This window comes from Amblyomma americanum, chromosome 2 (assembly GCF_052857255.1).
Source record: "Amblyomma americanum isolate KBUSLIRL-KWMA chromosome 2, ASM5285725v1, whole genome shotgun sequence".
Taxonomy (NCBI): Eukaryota; Metazoa; Arthropoda; class Arachnida; order Ixodida; family Ixodidae; genus Amblyomma; species Amblyomma americanum.
Genome location: NC_135498.1, coordinates 195248084 through 195269273, shown reverse-complemented (window position 1 = coordinate 195269273; position 21190 = coordinate 195248084). Strand labels below are relative to the sequence as shown.

Sequence of the window (21190 nt, the reverse complement as noted above, 5' to 3'; positions counted from 1 at the left end):
CTCGTCCTGTGTTCCTTTGAATTTTGTACTCGTCCTTTGCGCTGCCCCCCAACAGTGTATTAGCAACTCCCCTGGTAAGCAATCTTAACGTTTTGGTTACGGCTTTACTATGGTCTGATATAACTCAGCGGCAGATGCCCCTCAAAGCCGACGCTCCGATCAATGGCGTCGAGCCATTCTAATGACATCACATTAAAACGCGGTTCGGCGCCATTGACAACACAATTCGTCGTAGAGCGAATGAGGGAACGTACTCCTTGAACGGGCTGGGGTACTTCTTGATCCAGGGGTGACGCACGACGCGGGCCATGGATGCACGCAGAGTGACCACGGGCTCCAGCATGCCGCGGATCAGGTTCTTCAGCTCGCTGCTGAGCGGCAGCACCTGCGGCGGTCAATGCGGGCGGCCACATCACCTGGAGACACTATCTCAAAAACCAGCAGATGGGCCAAGAACACCGCGCGGGCGCGAAGTCATTGCCTTGTTGCTCTCGATCGGGGTGCCTACTGCACGCTGCCTGAGCGTCGACGAATTGGTTTGAGTGCATCAGCTCTCATATTGTGACCGCTTTAGTGCACAATGTAATGAACTTGACTGAGGTGCAGACCTTCCCTATTCTTTTTACGGAGAAAGCACACTAAGTCTTATGAAACGACCCGGTGTTTCACTGAGCCTAATCAGTGTTGATAGTTTTGACAGCGAGCGCTTTATATGCCATGGTCGTCGAAATCACGAAGTCGTCGCCGGTGTCCTAGATGTGCAGCACGATTGGCCATCCATCCACAGAGAGGCAGGCTCGAATCGTTCGTGCGATTCAAAGACTGGAGAACGGCCATACCATACGGCTTCACCATACCTAACAGTATTTGGACATGCAACTGTTCCCTCCGATATTCACCTCTGTTGGATATACCACCCCAGGTATAGCGAAGGCTTTACTGCCATATAATTCTGCACACTAAACAACTGTCAAGAGACGCATCGCTGTACTTTGTCTGGGATCTCAAATGAGTGAAAGCATTCGAAACCAAATCACTAGAATGTACGCGGCTGTCTACCCCCGTGCGGTAAGTGAAACCCTGCTCCAGAAGTTGAAAGGATAAGCGTGCAAAAGGGATCAAAATAATGCCACCAAAACATGTTGTGGTAGCATGCACAGGATCGCGCACAACCTGAAGTCGCCAACAGGTAGGCAGTACCGATGGTGTTCTCATCACCCAAGAGTCTAAGCCATCTGTGCTTTCGCACAGCAGAGCATATATGAAAAAAAAAGCGTTGTGACAATAAGCATGTGAATCTCTTTGTAAAATGCTTGCTGCAGCGGTTTACACAATACCACTCACTTGTGTAAAGGCCAACATAGGCTAGACAGGGCGTTGCATTTGAGATCGCGCAGGGGAGCATGAACGTTCATAGGAGATAAAGATGGTCGTAAAAACTTGTCTGAGCACAGCAGAAATTGCAGAAGTCTTGCACGCCTTCAGGAGATAGATTCTTGGCAGGAGTAGTAGTGATATTGCACGCAACATTTTCCAAGCATTTTTTTATAAAGCACGATAACAACTTCGTCAGTGATTCGTCAGTGGGCCGGTCTTTTAGGGTACGATGCCTGCGCACGTATAACTTAGCCTGTCGTGCGTGCACCTTGCGCATATGCGCCGACTTTATACATTTAGGAGTTCAGCCCATGAATAAATCAGCTGATAGTTTCAGCTCTTCCTGTTGTGTGCGCCCTTCCTTCGTGTGTCGTGTTTGTTAGCGCAATTTTCTCACGGCTTCTACAGAATTTATTTACAGAATGTAATACCGGGCTTTAAAAAAAAGAAAAGCTATGGCAATGCCGTAGTGGTGTGAAGCAGCGTCGAGCGGAAGAGATCTGTCCGCAGCCGCTGCGGGTTGGAGTCTCGCTACCCCCGCTATGATGTTTTTTTTATTTCTTTATTGTCTTCCCCGGTGCTATGCTGTCTTTTCGCTGCAGTGAGGCTATTATCCTGTGGCTCAAAATAAATCGTGAAAAGGAAAGAACAGCACACGTCAAAACTACATGCGTCAAAAGAGCACAGCGACAAAACAGCACATGGCAAAAACGCGTGACAGCGACAAATCAGCACGTGTCAAAACAGCACGACGACAAAACAGCGCATCGGAGCACGGAGCTCGGTGCACCGCTGTTGGAGGGGAGAACTATTATAGCCATAACCGCAAGCGGTGAAATCTATCTTTTTGTGTGTGTGCGTGCGTGTGTGTGTGTGTGTGTGTGTGTATGTGTGTGTGTGTGTGTGTGTGTGTGTGTGTGTGTGTGTGTGTGTGTGTGTGTGTGTGTGCGTGTGTGTGTGTGTGTGTGTGTGTGTGTGTGTGTGTGTGTGTGTGTGCGTGCGCGTGTGTACGTGTGTGTGTGTGGTGCGTGCGTGTGCGTGCGTGCGTGTGTGTGTGTGTGATGTGATTGTTTATTGGTTTCTTTCCAATACAAGCAAAAAGCGAAGGGAAAGCTAAAGGCTATTGGCCTGACGAGGCTCTCCCTCCGCGTGCAGTTTCGACAGCATTACAAAAACACACATTTGTTCCACTTTACACATTTCTAGGTCTTGCAGGATGCAGTAAATATGACAACACACAAATGTAAACAACAAAGAGAATAAATTATTAACAAAGGTGCTAAGCTCAGTCATCGCGGAGAACATATGTGCATATAAAAAATAAGAAAAAAGAATGGAAAAAAGAAAGGCGACATCCTAAACACAGAGGAAAAAAAGAACAGTACTGGTTTACAGACGCTACACATGACTTTAAGAGAAGTCACTGGTAACGAATTTCTTTCTCAATAACCAATGCTTTTACCGTCTTTTTCTTCATTGGTTTCTTTAGGTTAACATCATCAGGCAATTTGTTTAGAAGCACCGGAATTTGGAAATTTAAATGCTGTTTGCCATAATTCGTGCGCGTTCGAGGCTTTCTGCGCTCTTGCCTCCGAAGGGGGTGTGTGTGTGTGTGTGTGTGTGTGTGTGTGTGTGTGTGTGTGTGTGTGTGTGTGTGTGTGTGTGTGTGTGTGTGTGTGTGTGTGTGTGTGTGTGTGTGTGTGTGTGTGTGTGTGTGTGTGTGTGTGTGTGTGTGTGTGTGTGTGTGTGTGTGTGTGTGTGTGTGTGTGTGTGTGTGTGTGTGTGTGTGTGTGTGTGTGTGTGTGTGTGTGTGTGTGTGTGTGTGTGTGTGTGTGTGTGTGTGTGTGTGTGTGTGTGTGTGTGTGTGTGTGTGTGTGTGTGTGTGTGTGTGTGTGTGTGTGTGTGTGTGTGTGTGTGTGTGTGTGTGTGTGTGTGTGTGTGTGTGTGTGTGTGTGTGTGTGTGTGTGTGTGTGTGTGTGTGTGTGTGTGTGTGTGTGTGTGTGTGTGTGTGTCTGTATACATTATGTCAGTATTTCACCCGGCTGTTCCAGAAGTCTCTTAATGAAACCGACTTGCCTGCTGATTGGAAGGTAGCGCGTGTCGTGCCCATACATAAGAGTGGTATGCGAAACTCCGTTCAGAACTACAGACCCGTTTCCTTAACCAGCATAACCTGTAAAATTATGGATCATGTAATATACAGTTGCGTTATGGCCCATCTCACCAAACACAATCTCCTATGCACTAGTCAACATGGTTTCAGGCGTGGATTTTCCTGCAGTACGCAGCTGGTAGAGTTCGTTCATAATTTGGCATCGGCAATCGATAAGCAACAAATTGTGGACTCCGTTTTCTTGGATTTCCGCAAAGCATTTGATGTTGTCGCGCACAGTCTCACAGTCTTCTTCTCTCCAAAGAGAAAGCGTATAACCTGGATTGTAAAGTAATTGCGTGGATTGCAGAATATCTGTCGTTACGAAGGCAGGCTGTTGTTCTGAACGGTATTTCTTCACAGTATGCACCAGTTACGTCGGGAGTTCCCCAAGGCTCACTATTGGGACCACTTTTGTTTTTCCTGTATATTAATGATATTTCAGTTGGCATACAGTCTTCATTCAGGATGTTTGCCGATGATTGTGTTGCTTACAGAGTAGTAAATTCCACTTCTGATTCACAAATCCTGCAAACTGATTTAGATACTGTGGCAGACTGGTGTGTACGTTGGGACATGTCCTTAAATATAAACAAAACTGTTCACGTCACCTTCAAAAGAAAACGTGCTAATCATCCGTATAGGTATAGAATTAATGATTTTACTCTCAACATAAGCAAGTCATTTAAATATCTAGGCGTCTTTTTTACATCGGACTTACGATGGAATAAGCACATTAATTATATTGCGAATAAGGCAGCGTCACGTTTGGGTTTTCTACGGCGGAATTTTAGCCATTTACCAAGTAACTTAAAAACACAGCTGTATTTCAGTTATGTACGCTCCGTACTTGAATATGGATGTGTTTGCTGGTACCCACGCACATCTGAGTGTGTAGGAAAATTAGAGAAAGTTCAGAATAGGGCTGTTAGATTTGTTCTTGGTAATTATAATTGGCAAGTTAGTATGACGGAAAGCAAACGAAAACTTAACTGGCAAGAGTTGAAGGACCGTAGAAGGTACATCAGATTGAAATTTTTCCATGAGATTTAATATTCATAAAACTGGCATAAACCGCGAACAATATATCCAGGCACCTCATTATATATCAAAGCGACTGGACCACTGCTTGAAGGTCAGAAAATTTTCTTGCAAGGGTGACGTCTTGCGTTATTCTTTTTTTGTTAGAACTGTTCGGGACTGGAATAGTTTGCCATCGAGCATTGTATGTATTACATCTAACGAAGCATTTTTCCATGCACTGCAATAATTGCTTTATACCTATAAATGAAGTCTGTACCCCCCTGCTGTAATGCCCTGCGGGGCGATGCAGGTAACTAATAAATAAATAAATAAATAAATAAATAAATAAATAAATAAATAAGCACTAAGACAAGCGCCGTTTCCACGTTCTCGGTCCTTCGTCTGTTCGCGCTGTTTCTACACAGAATGAATACTTACCAACTATCAGTTCTACTGCAGTGAAATCTAAGTTTTGACGAAATGTCGGCAGGTCGGGTAATAGATTCGCATGCCAAAAGAAAGCTACAACGTTGACCAAAAAGGTTGTTGTTCAAAATGTTAATTACGTTTCGGCTTCCGTTTCGGAAGCCTTGTTCACTTAGTTGAAACCCCAAAGCACGAACCTTAAGTACGCCGCAATAATCGCCCTATAGGCATCTTGCGTACGTAGGCGGCAGGTTACCGTCCGTTATACGATTTAAGGTCTTGCCTGTAGACTGGTCATCAAGGACTTCAGATATCGGCATGACAAGCGACTCTTTTCTCTTCGGATATTCGCTTCTTGTTCCCAGGCTGTCGTTGCTTTTACGTGTTCCGCAAGTGCGTTCGAAGCAATCTTCTGTGTTTGGCACGACGTTCTTGCGATCCCTTAAATGTCTTCCGGAGTTTGCGCTGTCGCCATTGTAACAGTAGTCACAGTCAACGCAGGGAATCTTGTAAACTCCGCCAGGAAATGTTTTTTTTTACGTACGAAAGACGCCTAGGGCGACGCACTTAAGCTTCGTGTTTCGGTCTTTCAGCTCAAGAGCAAGGCTTCCGACGGAAACCGAAACGTCATTAACACATTTTAACAACACCGTTTTTGTCGGCGTTATTTCTTTCTTCTGACAAGCGCAATCGATTAGTGACAACACATGAGGGAGCGACCTTTGGAGTTAGGAAGTGCTCGTTTCGGTGGTTCATTAAAGGGACTCTGTGGAGAAATTGAAGTTGGCTTGTGTCGATAGAATACCAGCTCGTGATCACAAAAACACCGCTCTTACTGAAAACAAAGCTCTTGTAAGGTAGAAAATAGCCAGAACCAAAATACAGGTATCGCCACCACAGGCCAATCTCGCAAGTACAAGCGTGGTGACGCTATAGGACAAGAGACGCCACCTTGGAGGAATTTTCCATCCTACTTGGTAAACGCGAATCTCTGAGGCTGACAAAGGTTGGTTGCGCAGAACAATATTGAAGTAAGTTTTGTGTTAGAACCAATAGTGCACTTTTATAACACAAGGTAGGCAGGCAAAAGACAACCTGAATGTTGGAAGCAAAGAAAACGGATGCCTGGCGGCGCCACAGGCGGCCAGTAGAGTTTCGATTTTTTATGGCGCTTCGCGTCTATGAGCTATGCGTGCCTCTTGGTTTTGTTTTTGACACGCTTCGATTTACAAGCGCCGAACAGCAGAGGAACTCCAAGTGCCGCTTCAAGTGCTAGTTAACCTTTGAAGGAGCCTGTTAAGGCTTGTCAGATGATCGCCACGGTCGATGAAAAGCTATGATGGCACCATGGTCGGGGATCGTACAAGGCAGCACTTGTGTATTCGCACGCTTGCCCGGCGAAACATTCCCGGCTGTGCCTGTCAACTTCAAACTACTTAACGGAAATCGTTTATTAGGGACGGGAGACAAGGTACAAGGCAGTTCGAAAAATTGCTGATGGCCTATCTCTGTTAGGCCAGGATATACCTAGCGAAAGCGCGCAGATTTCTGCATCAGAAGAGTGCATTCACTATATGCGCCTTTATTGACGGCTGTAACTTGAGCCGCCGTGGCGGAGCGGTAGCGTTTCCGCCTCTAACGCCGGAGGCCCTGGTTCGATTCCGAACCTCGGCACCGGACTTCTTTTCTTTCACGCAGTGAGTGGGCGGGGGGCTTCAGTGGCTCCCATGGATGCCGCCGCTGAATACATTGTTTAGCGGTTAAGCACAGGCTCTGTTAAGGCGCGTTTATGCTGCGGCCAAGCGCGCGCGCGCTGCATGGCGAAGTCACGTCGGTCAAAGCGAGACCCTCTATACTCCAACTGCGCTTGACCGCCGACGCGTTCGGCGGCCTCGGCGCACTCAGACCGCACTGGCGGGGAGATTGGAGCATGTATATATTTCGCGCCGAGTGCGCCAGCCGCCGCCGGCCCGGTCAGACTGATTTATTGGGCTTCGGGGCGAGGCGCGCGTTATATTCAATAGCTGCGGCAGTTGGGCGGAGCTGTTCTTTTTGAGCTCGGCTATTTTAATCCATTCACAGTACATATCTGAATATAAATTCAAGTTGGCGAGAGAGCCAGATCCAGTGGACCCATTTGATCCAGCGGAAGCCGTTGAAGCGTCGAGCGCCGGCTTAGGTTTCAAGCCGCCGACTTTAAACGCGACCGCCCTCGAGTCCCCATTTGTTTTTTGTGGCAAAAAATAAATAGCTTGGCCTTTGCAACCGTGGTCGACCTCAACGCCGTCAGCTGCGCCGTGCAACCGCGCCGTTCAAGGAATCACAATCCGTTGGCCCCAAAGCCCCGGCCAGCCTCCGATGGGCGCAAGGCGCCGACCTTGTCCTGGCCCCTTGCGACTCCAAGCACTGGGGTTATGATATTTAGTTTGCAGTGGCTGCTCTCTGAGGAAGGGGGAAACCACCCGCCGACGCCTAACCTAACCGTGCTCCCTCAAAAGCATCGCACGCTGTGGGAATGAGGTCGCTGAAATGCAGGCCAGAGTTTTTGCGAGAACTACGTCGTCGGGTTCGGGAACGGAATCCATCGTAGCGCTGGCAAGACGCCGGTGCAAACGCGTAAACGAAGCGACGGTGGCGACCCCCGATAGATGCCTTCAACGTGCGACGGCGATAGCTTTCATTTCGGCAGCTGCTAGACCGCACCACTAACCGCAGAAATCACGGGGTCTCGGTTTACGTCACGTTGCACGTCACTCCGTTCTGTGTCGTCATAAGAGTTCTCCGAGTCGTCATAAGAGCTCTCGAGTTTGAATCGGAGCGGCGGGAAAAAAGTTTTCCAACTTCGAATTCAAATGTCTTTGAAATAAATGCATCTTTCGCTCCCGGAAAAGCGTCAACAAAGCCATGAAATGCCGAACTATCAGATATTGCTTACAAAAAAAAATTGATAGGGTTCTCCTCTGTGTCTCTTTAAGAAGCAGGGCAGGCTCATTCAGCGTTGCTTCAACGGTATATATGTGGGATGAATCTGGGCAACTGAGAAGTAAAATGGCCCGGCCATCTACTCTGCGGTGAAATGTTACGGGTAGTTTATCCAGTCTTATTTGCTAGCTATGTTCGGTTTCCTTGGCCGCTTCTGACGCATTACGTGCCGCCGCACGCAGCCGCTTCCTTCTTCAACTGCTACGCAGCACGCATGACGTCTCTCGCGTGATTTAGCTCTTTGACGTGTGATAGCCCTTGCCCGCCCTTCAGCGGCCATAGCTAACATTCGCTTCGATCACGGCTTCCAAAGCATAGCGAGAGAGGCCACCAGTTAGGACAGGGAGAGCGAGAGGCTGCTGCGATGGCCGAGTGCTCCAAGGCATCGGGAAGCTAAGCGCGTCTCCGGTTCGAATTCAGATCGATGTACTGCTTTGTTCTGGTGCGTGCAGTTCTGACGCAAAATTGCTGAAATTTTGAAGCATCAAAATTGCGCCTAACCGCTGCAACAATAAAAATAAAAGTAACAAAATGTGTGTAAATGACAACAGACGTCTTAATATAGTTTTATGCCATAGATTTCGGATATGAAACTGAACTTTCTTTTACTGAATCGATCGCTTCTACACCAAATAAAACTATTCACTATTTTTGTAACGAAACACACAGCGGTTGCAGATAGCGTAAAGTGCGTTTGATTATTAAAGCTTACGGCAGCCTAGCATGCGAAATAAGCAGAAAATAGAAAAACTAAGTTATGTTAGACTCCAGTTCAAATGGAGTTAGAATCTAGCTAGATTGCGCGCTGTTTCACTTGCCCACATGATCAGTCCATATCAGCGCTGCGTTATTTGCTTTACAACCATGGGACCCCTATGGCAGCGCAGCTCGATTGCACTAATGAATGGAGTACCCATATCACAGGACTCGCGGAGTGCGGCTGCTGTTGCCGCAGGATTTCATGGTGCTGGCTGTATACTGTTTAAGTAGACTACTTTAAGAAGCAACGCACACGTGTTTGTGCAAGCACTGAAATTATTATCTCGAATGTGCATTTTTAATCACGCTAAAACGAAGAGTCATATAATCCCTTCTTTAATAAAATGAATCGGAGTGAGCCGTTTTTCTATCCTGGATATCTCATAAATTCTCCTTCAATCAATGTGATGAGATTTGGTGCTTATTTTCTTGTCCATGCGGCATTTTTTTTCGGCGTAAGCAGCTTTTCGATAACTGCTTTCTATTTTAGCAGCGCGACAGTCACGTTGAAGTGACACTCGGGACTTTTACCTCTCAAGATAGCTTGCAAACAAGTTTAGAACAAGTGAAAACTAAAAACAAAGAAAAACCGATCTGCTGGGACAAAGTATACTATCTATGCTTTTTGTTATGATAGCAAAGTTGCTGTGTTGTCCTTGATTACTGTTTGACTTGTAAAGATTATGTTTTATATGTGCACAACACAATAAAGTTCAGTTTACCGTTTGCCCACCAATGTTTGTGTCATCTCTGCGTTGTCCCAAGTCATTTAATAAGCGCTATTAAGTATGACCATATAACCTCTTGCGAACTATATATGAAAATTTCCTAACGCAGTTGTAAGTGGACTGTATGCACAAGACACGTGCGCACAGACTTTACGGCATCCAACTTTCAGCTGAGTTTGTCAAGGGGGAATCTCGGGAGCAGTCTTTTTTTACTTTCCGCATACGGAAAACAGTAGTGTTTATAAATGAAATGCCGTATTTAATTGTTGCTGATCGATGCTTGATATTTTTTCACTAGTATATGTTTTTAACTTATATCTTGTTCCTCAATAGTTGGAGTGAAAAAATAGATAGTAAATAAATACGTAATAGGGATGTGGAAAGTGTGTTACGCCATCAAGGAATAGGGTTGCAAGAATTTTTCTAGCAGGTAAGGTATACCCAAACATCAATGTCGTGAGGAAAGAAACTACATAAACAAGTTAGTATGGGCATGAAAGATGAAATATATGATGGCTCTTTGTAGATCGTGTGGTACATGTGGACGTGGCTTATGTGCTCGCACATTGATAGCCATATGTTCATTTTTTTCAGTATCGGGCTTTCTTAATTTAGCGGTCGACGGACGAGCAAATCACGGCCAAGGCGATGTGCGAACCCAGTTTGAAGAACAGAAAAAAAGAGAGCAATGAAACTATTGTAGTATACAACTTACAAAAACTGCAGTTTTTAACACTGGGCCATGCTCCGCGGCGTCCTGTAGTCCTCTATTACATAAAATGCGCTGATGGGCAAGTTGGTTTGACATCGTTCAAGCGTCAAGCGTCCGCCGCCGAGAGACACACGTAAGGCCTGTGTTACTTTACTAGTGTATCACAAAAGCAAACGAAATTAGGATTTAATGTTTGACATCATCAAGCAAGCCAGGTATCAAAATTCTAGAGTTTGTAATTTTTTTCTTGTGATTAGCTTCTGGTTTAGGTAAGAAGAACATTTTTAACACTTGACTACTTTTTTGTCATTGAAGAATTCTGTGCAGCAGTCCTGAACACACATGTGCGAAGCTTCCGTGCAGACTGATGTTGTATCCGACTATAGCGAAGCTATGCTGCGGAACTTCTGTTACATGAGAGCGGCACGAAAGAAAAAAAAGAAAAAAAAGCGATTGAGAACGCGCGCACACTTTGAGACATCATAATAAAATTTGCCCCACTCGCTCAACCGCCCGGCGATGGAGTCGCGTCTCCCGATTCCTGAACGCGGAAGGCCATTCTCAGCAGCATTTGAAGGAGCGTAGGCGTTAAAAACTAATAAACAGCACGCTGGTTTAGATGTCATTGAACCGTGTCATATACGTTAGGAAAACAGTGAGCGTTTTTCGTACGGCCTACTGCGCATGCGTGCATTTCCTCGTTCAGCTACACTGTTTGAAAACTGCCATTTCCTACTGGTGTAACAGTAGCTTGGTTTGGGCTAGTTGGTAACAGTTCTTAGAAAACATAGCGCAAAAAGGACACGGACGACACAGAAGTGGACAGGACAGGCGCTAACTTGCAACTTTATATTTCGAAAAGCCACCACGTCTAATATATTGGAGCCGATCACCACCATCAAGCGATGAGCATGCGCAAAGAAGAGCACAATCAGGATTACAGCGTGTGAAAAATAAGCAAAAAAATTACGATAAAATAACAAAATGAAAGCACGGTGCCGGGGGAACACTGAAAGACATCGTGTACTGAAACTTACTGCAAAAAGCGCTTTACAAGCTTGTCAAGGTTAAGAACCAAACAAATAACGCGGCAAAAAGGAAGATAAACAGATCGACTAAAAGATGAGGGGAGTGTACAAGGCTCCACACTGAGAGAAGCACGTGGTGAAGAAAGACAGAATGACAATGGGGAAACTACATTTGTGGGCATGGCAATGGAAGTAAAAGGTAGCAGAAATTTAGGCCATAAACAGATAAGGGCTGTGATACTATACATAATCAAATGAAAAAATTTGAAACTAGGAAACAATGAAATATATGTATATGAAAAAATACAGAAAGACATAAACAGAAAAAGGATAAAACCAGAAGTATAAAACACGAGTGTAGAGGGCTCCACGCTAAAACAACGAGGGGGGGATGCAAATATGAGAAAGGAAATAACAACTGAAGTAAAAGTCAATAACATGCCAAGGAATAAAACCAGCAGGAAAACCCAAAGGAAAAGCGGAACCGTTCCAGTTCACAACACCATAAACATTCTTGACACATGGTTCACACCTACAGATAGCCATCAAGGAATTCAACTTCACTGTCCAGTAATTGAATAGAAGGTGCGCTGACGCACTTTTTCCCAGCTTTTCTTATAAAATACGCCTCCATGACTTCACGCTCCGTTTTTCCTTTAGCTGATGTTAAGAATTCTGTTTTATCTATTTTTGGATAGCATCCACTCTTTTGCTCTGTGTCACATGCTTTGCAACGGTCAGCCAGGTTACTTCCTGATTTGTTGCGTACGCATGATCTATGTTCTCTGGCCCTGTCATTGAAGCATCTTCCTGTCTGCCCAATGTAATGACGCCCGCAACTGATAGGAATTCTGTACACAACGTTCGCCTTACATTCCGTAAACATTGATGTTTCGTCGTGCAGTCATCTCGTTTTACCATTTTCTTAGTGCAGACCTTGGAAAGCTTACATGGGGCAGAGAAAACTACTTGTACATTATAACGCGCTGCCAGCTTCTTGAAATTATGTGAAAACCTATGATAATATGGTATTACCTGGACAGGAGTCTTGCCTTTTATCTCTTCACTCCCCTGCTCACTACAAGAAACCTTGGGGGCTTTCAGCTTTTGCAGAAGGCTTTCACACACTGCCAGTAGAAGGACTACGGGGAATCCAGCCTCCTGCAGGCGCCTGAATTGCTCATGGATGCTGGCGGCCATACGGTGCGTGCAGGATTTTGTAGCTGCTCCGTGGAGACATGAAGACACGATACCCCGCTTAACAACTTTAGAGTGCGCGCTGTCAAAGCGTAACAGACGTTTTTTGGTTCGTGGATGGTACATCCAGCAGATATTAAGGTTGGTGAAATCTGATTCAATATCTAAGAACTGAATGCGGCCATCTGTAGGTGATTCCCACGTGAAATTTAACCCGGCACCGTGCTCCGAAAAAATTCTCAACACTTCCCTGTCAACATCGCATTTTCTTCCATGACATTTTCTAAAAATAATAAGGAAATCATCAACGTATCTGAACACTTTTAAAACAGGAAGGTCAGAAAGATTAGCTTGAATGCGTTTGTCAATCGCAGATAAAAATAGGTCACATAACACAGGCGCAACAGAGGAACCCATACAAATGCCTCTTTTTTGAATATAGAAATGTCCTTCTGAAAAGATAGCTGTGGACGCAAGGTAGAATTCCAGCAAAGACAGGAAAGAATCGCTGCTGGTTCCCGCGCCGTTCTGGAAGGCTATTTCCCCGCTTTCACATATTGTTTCTCGGAGCACCGAGAGCAACTCTCCATGAGGTACTGAATAATAAAGGTCTTCTATGTCTGTTGAAAAACCATTAACGTCGCAAAAAGGACCCTGCTCGAGTTTGACGACCATTTCCTACTGGGCTTGCATGCTCATGCGATGGGCAAAACCTTCCACCTTCTCTTCGAACCGGTTTTGCTTGGGACCCCCGCCGCATTTTTTCTCCCGATTAGCGACGCTTCGCTATGCCTCGCGGCCTTTATGCTCCCCATTGTAGCATAAGCAGAAAACAGTGCTTTGTCCCCCTGCCTTGGGGAGTGGCCTCTTCAAAACTAGTGACCCTGCACCTGCTCACCACCTCCCCCATTCACTAGCATCTCCTCCTGGCGCGGCCGGTCTCGAGGCGAGCGGCCTTCACAATGGGGTCTGTTTCCGCCTTCCGCCGCACCTCGGCGGTGGTGGTGGAAAACATTTATTTAAGACTATTTACAGGAGAGAGTGAGGCCTGGCCTTAAGGACCAGCCACTTACAAATTCTAGGAGGGATCCCTAGTCCGGGACACCTGTGGCTTCCGCAGCAGCTCGGGCCCTAGCCACGAGAGCTCTCTGGCTCTCTAAGGTAGAGCAGCCGAGCAGGGCAGCCTCCCAGCTCTCTCGGGTGGGTGAAGGGAAATGGGGGTAAGCGGGGTTAGAGGGGCATGTCCACACCATGTGGTACACGTCCGAGAACGCGCATCCACAGTGCGGGCACTCTCCGTTAAAAGCCGGATTAAAATGTTGCAGCACTGCCGGGCACAGTACTGTGTTTGTATATAAGCGAATGAGCCAACGCTCCTCGATTTTGGTTAGCCCTTTCGCAGGGGGATGAAAGCGGCTATGCTGGGTTTGGTATAATTGAACGACCTCTTTGAAGGTAATAGCCGAGTTAGGTTCCGATACCTCAGGCGGCAAGAGTCGAGGCGATGCCCGGTGGTTGAGCGCGCGGGCTGAGGCGTCTGCCGCCTCGTTCCCCTCTAGTCCCGCATGTGCTGGGGTCCAGATGATGGCACGTGTCTCCGGGCGATCCCGGTACTCGCATCTGTGTAAAATTTTGGCGGCGCGTCGAGAGATGCGGCCTTGTTTTAGATTCCGACAGGCTCCTCGGGAGTCGGTGATGATAACCCGGGAGTCCGGTTCTGCAGCGGCGAGTGCTATGGCGACCTCTTCCGCATGTGTAATGTTTGAGGCACGGAAAGTGAGTCCCTGAACGTGCGTGTTCTGATAGATTGCTGCGGCCGTATGCCATTCCCCGTGGTGTGGACCAGCAGCATCCGTGTAGAAGACTCCGTAGCGAGAGCCGTAGCGGTCGTTAAGGGCCGTCGCGCGCGCGATTCGACGGCCCTCGTGAGTCTCCTTTGTCATGTTTTGTGGCAGAGGTTGGACCTGTAGCGCGCGGCGCCAGTCCTCTGGAACATTGATCCTTTCCTCTGCTTGTGCTGTGTAGGCAATGTGCAGGCGGTGTAGGAGGCTTCTGCCTGCTGACGATTTGTTCAGCCGCAAGTATTGGTTGTTTAAGTGCGCCTCGCGTAGCTCCCCAAAGGTGTTGGTCATCCCAAGGTCGATGAGCCATTGATTGGACGTCGTTATGGGGAGGTCGAGGGCGCGCTTATAGATTTTGCGAAGCATCACCTCTAGGGCGTTCTCGTCGCATTTCCGCAAGTGGAGATAGGGTGCCGAATACAGTATCCGGCTGGTTACGAATGCATTGGTCAGCCTCAGGGCGTCTTTGCATCGTAATCCCCCCCGTTTGTTAGATACCCGGCGGACCATGCGGCCCACCTGTTCTCCAATCTTGCGGAGTTTCTGCAGGGTTGTATCCATCTTGCGGTTGCGATTGATAAAGAGTCCCAACACTCTGACGTCATCGTGTTCAGGGATGGGGCCGCTAGCAAGGGTGAGGTAAATTTTGGTAGTGCACTTCGGGTTGGGCCGAAGGTGCACGAATTCTGATTTCGTCGGGGAGCATTCCAGGCCACATCGGCGAGCGTATCCGTCCACGATAGTCGCCGCTTGTTGCAGGTTGGCCTCGATCTGTCCCAACGACCCATGTGTTGCCCAGAGCGTGATGTCGTCAGCATACAGGGAATGCCTGATGCCTGGGACAGCACCTCGGCGGGATCGAACTGCCCCACCGCTCCGCCGCTGCGACCGCCGTTCACTCCGGAGGAGAACGCGCGCTCGCTGCCCGCGTACAGTGAGCTAGAGTAGATCGCGTCAGTGGTAACCGTGAAGCCTTTATATTTTGCCTCTTAGGCTTTACGCAGAAACAGCGTAGTCAGCGCCTTTGCCATGGGAGAAATCTGAAACAACGGAAGAACGTTTGCGCGCTCTCGCCTTGAGCCCGACAGCGTATGGTCGAACGTATGCTTGGAGCACAGACTTCAACACGTTATACCCTTATATTTTTATTTATTTATTTATTTACAAAATACTGCGGACACTGAGTTCCAAGCAGGGTGGGCGAACAAGTCATTCAAACCACAAAGAAAACGCAACACTTAAAAACTGAACACAATATAGCAATAATTTGTTAAAACTCATGGGGCAATGGTTTAATTAGCTGATTCCAATCTGTTATTGTGCGTGGAAAAAACGAAAACTTGTAAGTAAGTGTCTGTTCTAGCGAATATTGGGGGTTAGAGACCTGGGATGGTGTCGACGAGTTTGTGTGGTTGGTGCCGGCGTTAAGAACGATGAGGGATCTAAACCAAGTTTGGTATTTAATAAGAGAGAAATAAATTCTTACCTAAGCTTTCTTCTACGATGTTCAAGTGGTTCAATTTTATTAACCTCCATTAAAGTAGTTGGGGAGCCAGTCCTTGCATATTTATTAAAAATAAACCTGACAGCTCTTCTCTGTATTCTTTCCGGATTTTTAACGTTAAATTTAGTATACGGGCCCCACACTATGCAAGCATACTCAAGTTTAGGTCTAATTATTGAAGAATAACAAAGTAGTTTAATGTTAGAAGGGGCATTTTTTAGTTTGTCTTAAGCAGCACAATTTTCGAAACGCAGCAGAGCAGATATTGTTTACATGCAAGTTCCACGATAGATTGCTACTTATGGTTATTGAAGAATAACAAAGTAGTTTAATGTTAGAAGGGGCATTTTTTAGTTTGTCTTAAGCAGCACAATTTTCGAAACGCAGCAGAGCAGATATTGTTTACATGCAAGTTCCACGATAGATTGCTACTTATGGTTACCCCTAGGTATTTGTAGTTGAATACTTGTTGAAGAGAGAAAGAGCCTACTTTATATGTGTAGCTATGTCCTATAGTTTTATGGGTTATAGGCATATAAACACTTTTATCAGCATTCAGAATCATGCCCCATCGGTGGCACCAGTCGAAGACGTTGTTCAAAGCATTGTCCAGGTCACTCTGATCCTCCTTATTTGTAACTTCTCGGTAGAGAATGCAATCATCAGCCACCAATCGAATCTGCACTGGCGGGTTTACAACTTGAACAATATCATTGACATACAAGAGGAAAACCAGAGGGCCAAAACACTTCCCTGAGAAACACCGGATGAAACTGGAAGAGAGCACGAACGTTGTCCACCCACTTCAACAAACTGTTTACGGTCTTTTAAGTATGCAGTAATCCGTGTTACTGAAATATGAGGAATGCCAATTTCTTTTCTTTTAAAGATTAGTTTATCGTGAGGAACTTTATCAAATGCTTTGCTAAAATCCAGAAATATTGCATCGATTTGGCTTTTATTATCTAAGCAGGAAGCAAATGAATTTATTACTGTAATTAGTTGTGCTACCGTCGAGAATCCTTTTCCGAACCCATGCTGGAAACCAGTTAGCACGAGATTTTTTCCTAAAAATTCGTTCATACAGTGTGCAACTATATGTTCAAAAAGCTCACAGCACGGGGACGTCAGTGATATGGGACGGTAGTTCGGCAAAAGAAGACGGTCTCCTTTTTTAAAAACGGGAACGATTCGGGCTGTCCTCCAGTCATCAGGTATTTTGCCTGTTGCCATTGAAGCGCGAAAAATTATCAAAAGGAATTTAACCGTAGTTTTGGGTAAAAAGCAAGGCTTTAAGCTTCTATAATTCGTCTTCCGGCAGGTTCTGATTACTGTGTAAAATGATATGCGGCATGTAATACTTGGATGGCAAGTTTCAAAGAGTAAAGGATTCTGCAGAGCAAATATAGCTCCTGAAATTTCAAGCGCAGCTGCTTTAAGTTTGCATAACAGCGGCATTAGCAAGAGTTCATGGAGCTACCCAGGAAAACGCGTCATGTCATTCGCGAAAGGAACGGTTATAGACGGAACCCAACACTGGTTGCAGGAGCAGAGCACGTTGCACGCACGCGACGTCCAAGATTTCCTCTTGGAAAGGCATTTTGAAGTTTGGCGGCGTCTCACGACCGCCCGTCCCACCCCATGACAATTCAAAAATTAAGTCACTTGTTTACAGTAACTGCAAGCATGAACTAACTGCCAGCAAATGAAAATTAGGAACTGCGCTGTGTCTCAATAAAATTGGCCTTTAGGAGCGAGGAGACTTATCTGAGAGGCGATGACTACCTGCTTTGCATTATTCTCCCGCATATCTATAGCCACGTCATCGCGTTTGATAAACCTCCCGTGAGCATGAACTTTCCTCACGTCATTAAGGAAACAAAGTAGCACCACAAAAAGAAGCTTTCCGAAACTTAACGAAGCTCCACTTAACCGCACAGCAATGGGCTTTATACAAGCTGGTTTACCTTGCAATGTAAGGAACTAAAAACGAACATTTGCAATGCTTACTTGATAGTAAAAGTCCGTGAATTTATGAGAATAGAGGGCATTGGGCATTCAAGAGCATAATCTGAGGTCTTTTACAATTATTTTTAGACCAAATGTTTTAGGCAGTTTCAGGACACGCCGCAGGTTGAATATGCGTGGACAACAAAAAATGGCGTTCTTTATGGTAGCTGAAGTCACTCATTGGACATACATACTTTCAGAAATTGCAATACTCAGCACGCGTCAATATCTGTGGCAGCATGCATAGCTTGTTCTGGTTGCTTATTTTGCGTTCTGTTAACGTTAGTCAGGCCGAAATTACGAGAAGGAAGCTGGCGTCCAAGTCGGAAATTGTTTATTGAGCTAAGTCGTGTCCTCAAACAGAGAGCATGCAGTACGACGGCGCAGCGGTATAACACGTGCTCGGTCAACGAATGTCAGAGTGACGGTCGCTCTCGGCCTTGCAAAATTTAAATGTGACAGGGAACTTGAAACATGACTAATGCGCTTACGACAATTTTGAACGTGAAGAGAGACTTGCACGAGGCTACAGTCATTCCAGAGAAATCTGGTGGCCTCTCGTTTGACAGCAAAGCAGAAAGGCCGCGGGCCATTGGCTTCGAGCAAAGAACAATGCATTACAATGCTTCTTACTTTCACGCACACTAGTAATTAGCATTCTTTTGAGATATCGAAACAGGCCTCTCGTTTAAGGTAGTTTTGATGTATATTAGGGTGCAAATAAGTTTATTCAGGACGTGCGATAAGTGATATCGGCGCAATTATGTACTACATACACCTGCCAGCATCAATTTATTCGACAGTTCAACGACTAAGTTTCGTCTCAAGCCACCAGCTACGGCGCTATCGGATTTACGGGTCAAGCGTCGTGGGGAATTTTTTCCGCGATATATACATTATTACGGGACGAGCACAAAACTTTCGTTCTCTGAGTTTTCATTATCTTCACCTTAGCATTAATTTGTTATTTAATCACGGACCATGATATATACGACAGGAAATGATCAGAGTATTTCCTTCTGGATTTAAGACTACAAATGCTTGAGATAGTTCTGAGGAATGGGACAGTGATTTCTCATTTTAAATGTTTTCATGGAGCAAAGCTTGTGACGAAGAATCTGTGCACACGTGGACTGGATTGCAGATACGCAGCTTAAGTACCTGCATTTTGTTGTCTTTGGTTTCGGTGCTGCGCTAATCATGAACCAGCGGGCTTCAGCGCGAAACCATGGGCAAAAGGCACCCGCCACCGCAGATGCAGGTGGGGAGCGAGCGGTGGGGTCATCGCGCTTCTAGCGGCGGAGGGCGGCGTAATCTTCCGGAGAAAAACTCGCATTGCTTCCGCGACGAATGCGAAAGCAGTATGAAAGAGCGCGCTCGCCCCCCTCGAGACCGGCCGTGCTCCTGGGAACCACTAGCCCAAGCAATCAACAACCCACACCAAAGAGCACCAGGGACAAACAATCGGCTCCCCTTTCGTGCCTAGCCCCTGCTACCTTGCTTAAAAAGCAACTGGTCGACTACAAGCGGAATAGGAAAACAGCCAGTCTTTCGCCGCCCTTTCTGAACCCAAATAATGCAGCCGCTCTGGTGCCGATGTTATGTATTCTTGCTCTGTATACCCAGACATTTTTAACGCGAGAGCATTACTTGGCTCGCAGAACGAAACCCCCGCCGTAATCAAGAATCAGTGGCAGAAACGCGGCCCGTGAATGACGTCTTCATTCCTCCTGGACCAATTGGCCTTCACAAGGCAGGGCTTGAGGGGGAAAGGCAAGCCGACTTCTGGGGTGAATGGAAAGAGGTTTGGAGAGTCCTCTCGTCCTCCCTGAGGTGCTCTACACTATACCCTTTCGCTTGGATAACAGAGTGCCCTCAATATGGGGGCGGCAGTAACGCGGCCCGCAAGTGACGTCACCATCTCTCCTGGCCATCATCGCTAAGGGCAAGTCGACTTTCGTGGTGAACGGAAACAGGTTTGGAGCCCCTCCCCTCCTCCCTACTGTGCCTATACAATAACCTCTCAGCTGGATAACAAAGCAGACTGTGCTCAAGATGGGGGCTGCTGAACCCCTCTGTCACGTGAACTGGAAGACGGTCACCGTCCCCACAGACTTGATGTAGTACATGCACACAGTGAAGTGTAGATTCTGCGAAAAACGCTAAGAAATGCGATGCCCAGTGTCACGGCCGCTTGATATCACGGCCGTGCCACTGCTGTAGTAATAGCGGCTTATGGAGTCTTCACCCGAAGCTGAATAGCTCGCGTCTTCTTCAGGCCAGGTAGCAAAGCGTGACCGGAGGCAGCAGTTCACTGTGGACGAAGTGCGCGACCATCAGAAATCAGCCAAACATTCGAAGCGAGCTGCTCCAGTGAAGCAATATTCAACCCCCCAAACCCCGACACACTCAGCGGCAAATTCTACAAACAAATTAACAAAACAAAATCGATCACCTAAAAAAAAACAGCACAAGAGCTGCTTTATTAACCGCAAAATAACCCTACCTTTCTGAGCTAGTACCATAAAAAACTCTTCTAAGTGATTCAGGTATTCATATTAAGCTATGGAGAAAACACGGGACTCTGGAAGAGTGTTAAATCTTTGCAGCTATGCCGGAAGCGCCTAACCTTAAAAAACTGCTTCTGTACATGGTCGGCAATAGAATAAACTTATTATTGCCCCGCCGCCGCCGAGCGATTCAGTCCCTTGTAGGCGCAAGACTGCCCAAATAAAGAGTTTTGTTTAGGGACCACTTTCGCAACCTTTCTGGACTGCAGTCACCCCTTCGTGACATCTGGTAGAGGTGCCGGGGTAGCCTTCCATGTTCCAAACGCCCACTTCAAGTCGTGACACCAGCAATCTGCGCTTCGCACCGGAGGACGAGCAAGCAGTTAACCAAGCCAGCAGACGTCTTCAGGGAGAAGCACCTGCGGGGCCCTGCCGGACCTCAGACGACAAAGAAAAGACGCTGCTACGAGCACCGCAACCTCGCCGAAGATGTCGACACCGATCATACTGCAACAGCCGCGTACGCCGCCAAATTTCAGTGGATCCCTAGGTGAAAACCCCGAAGAATTGTTGGACCAATTGAAGCGCGTGGCATCATTCAACAAGTGGGATGACACGGCAATAATTGGACACGTATTTTTTTCACTGAAGGGCTCAGCACAGTACGTGGTACAAAAGCCACGAGTCGTCCCTAACGACATGGCAACTATTCAAGAAGGAACTTTTGAAGGTATTCACAAGTGTCGTGAGGAAAGAAAGAACTGAACGACTCCTCGAGTCCAGGATTCAGCTTCCGAACGACCCGTCCGCGGCTGCGTTGAAGACATGAAGCGCCTCTTTAGCTGCGCCGACCTCAAGATCATCAAGGAAAAGAAAGGTCAGTTTTCAATGCGTGGCGTAACAGAACAACTCTTTGGCAGCATCGTCCGCCAGCCGCCAAA

The 21190-nt window shown here is 46.6% G+C and overlaps 2 protein-coding genes across 2 annotated transcripts in view; both read right to left on the bottom strand.

Moving 5' to 3' along the window:
• Nucleotides 1–21190, bottom strand: part of LOC144119395 (testis-specific serine/threonine-protein kinase 3-like) — a 984587-nt gene that overhangs the window by 198873 nt on the left and 764524 nt on the right. Inside the window, exon 5 of the mRNA XM_077652021.1 lies at nt 255–385. Within this exon, the coding sequence (XP_077508147.1) occupies nt 255–385 (131 nt within the window). The remainder of the gene's footprint in view (nt 1–254; nt 386–21190) is intronic.
• Nucleotides 13476–18906, bottom strand: LOC144119274 (uncharacterized). The gene is made up of 2 exons (XM_077651942.1): nt 18901–18906; nt 13476–15146 (listed from the first exon to the last, which is right to left on the bottom strand). The coding sequence occupies exons 1-2, from the start codon at nt 18904–18906 to the stop codon at nt 13476–13478; spliced, it is 1677 nt and encodes a 558-aa protein (XP_077508068.1).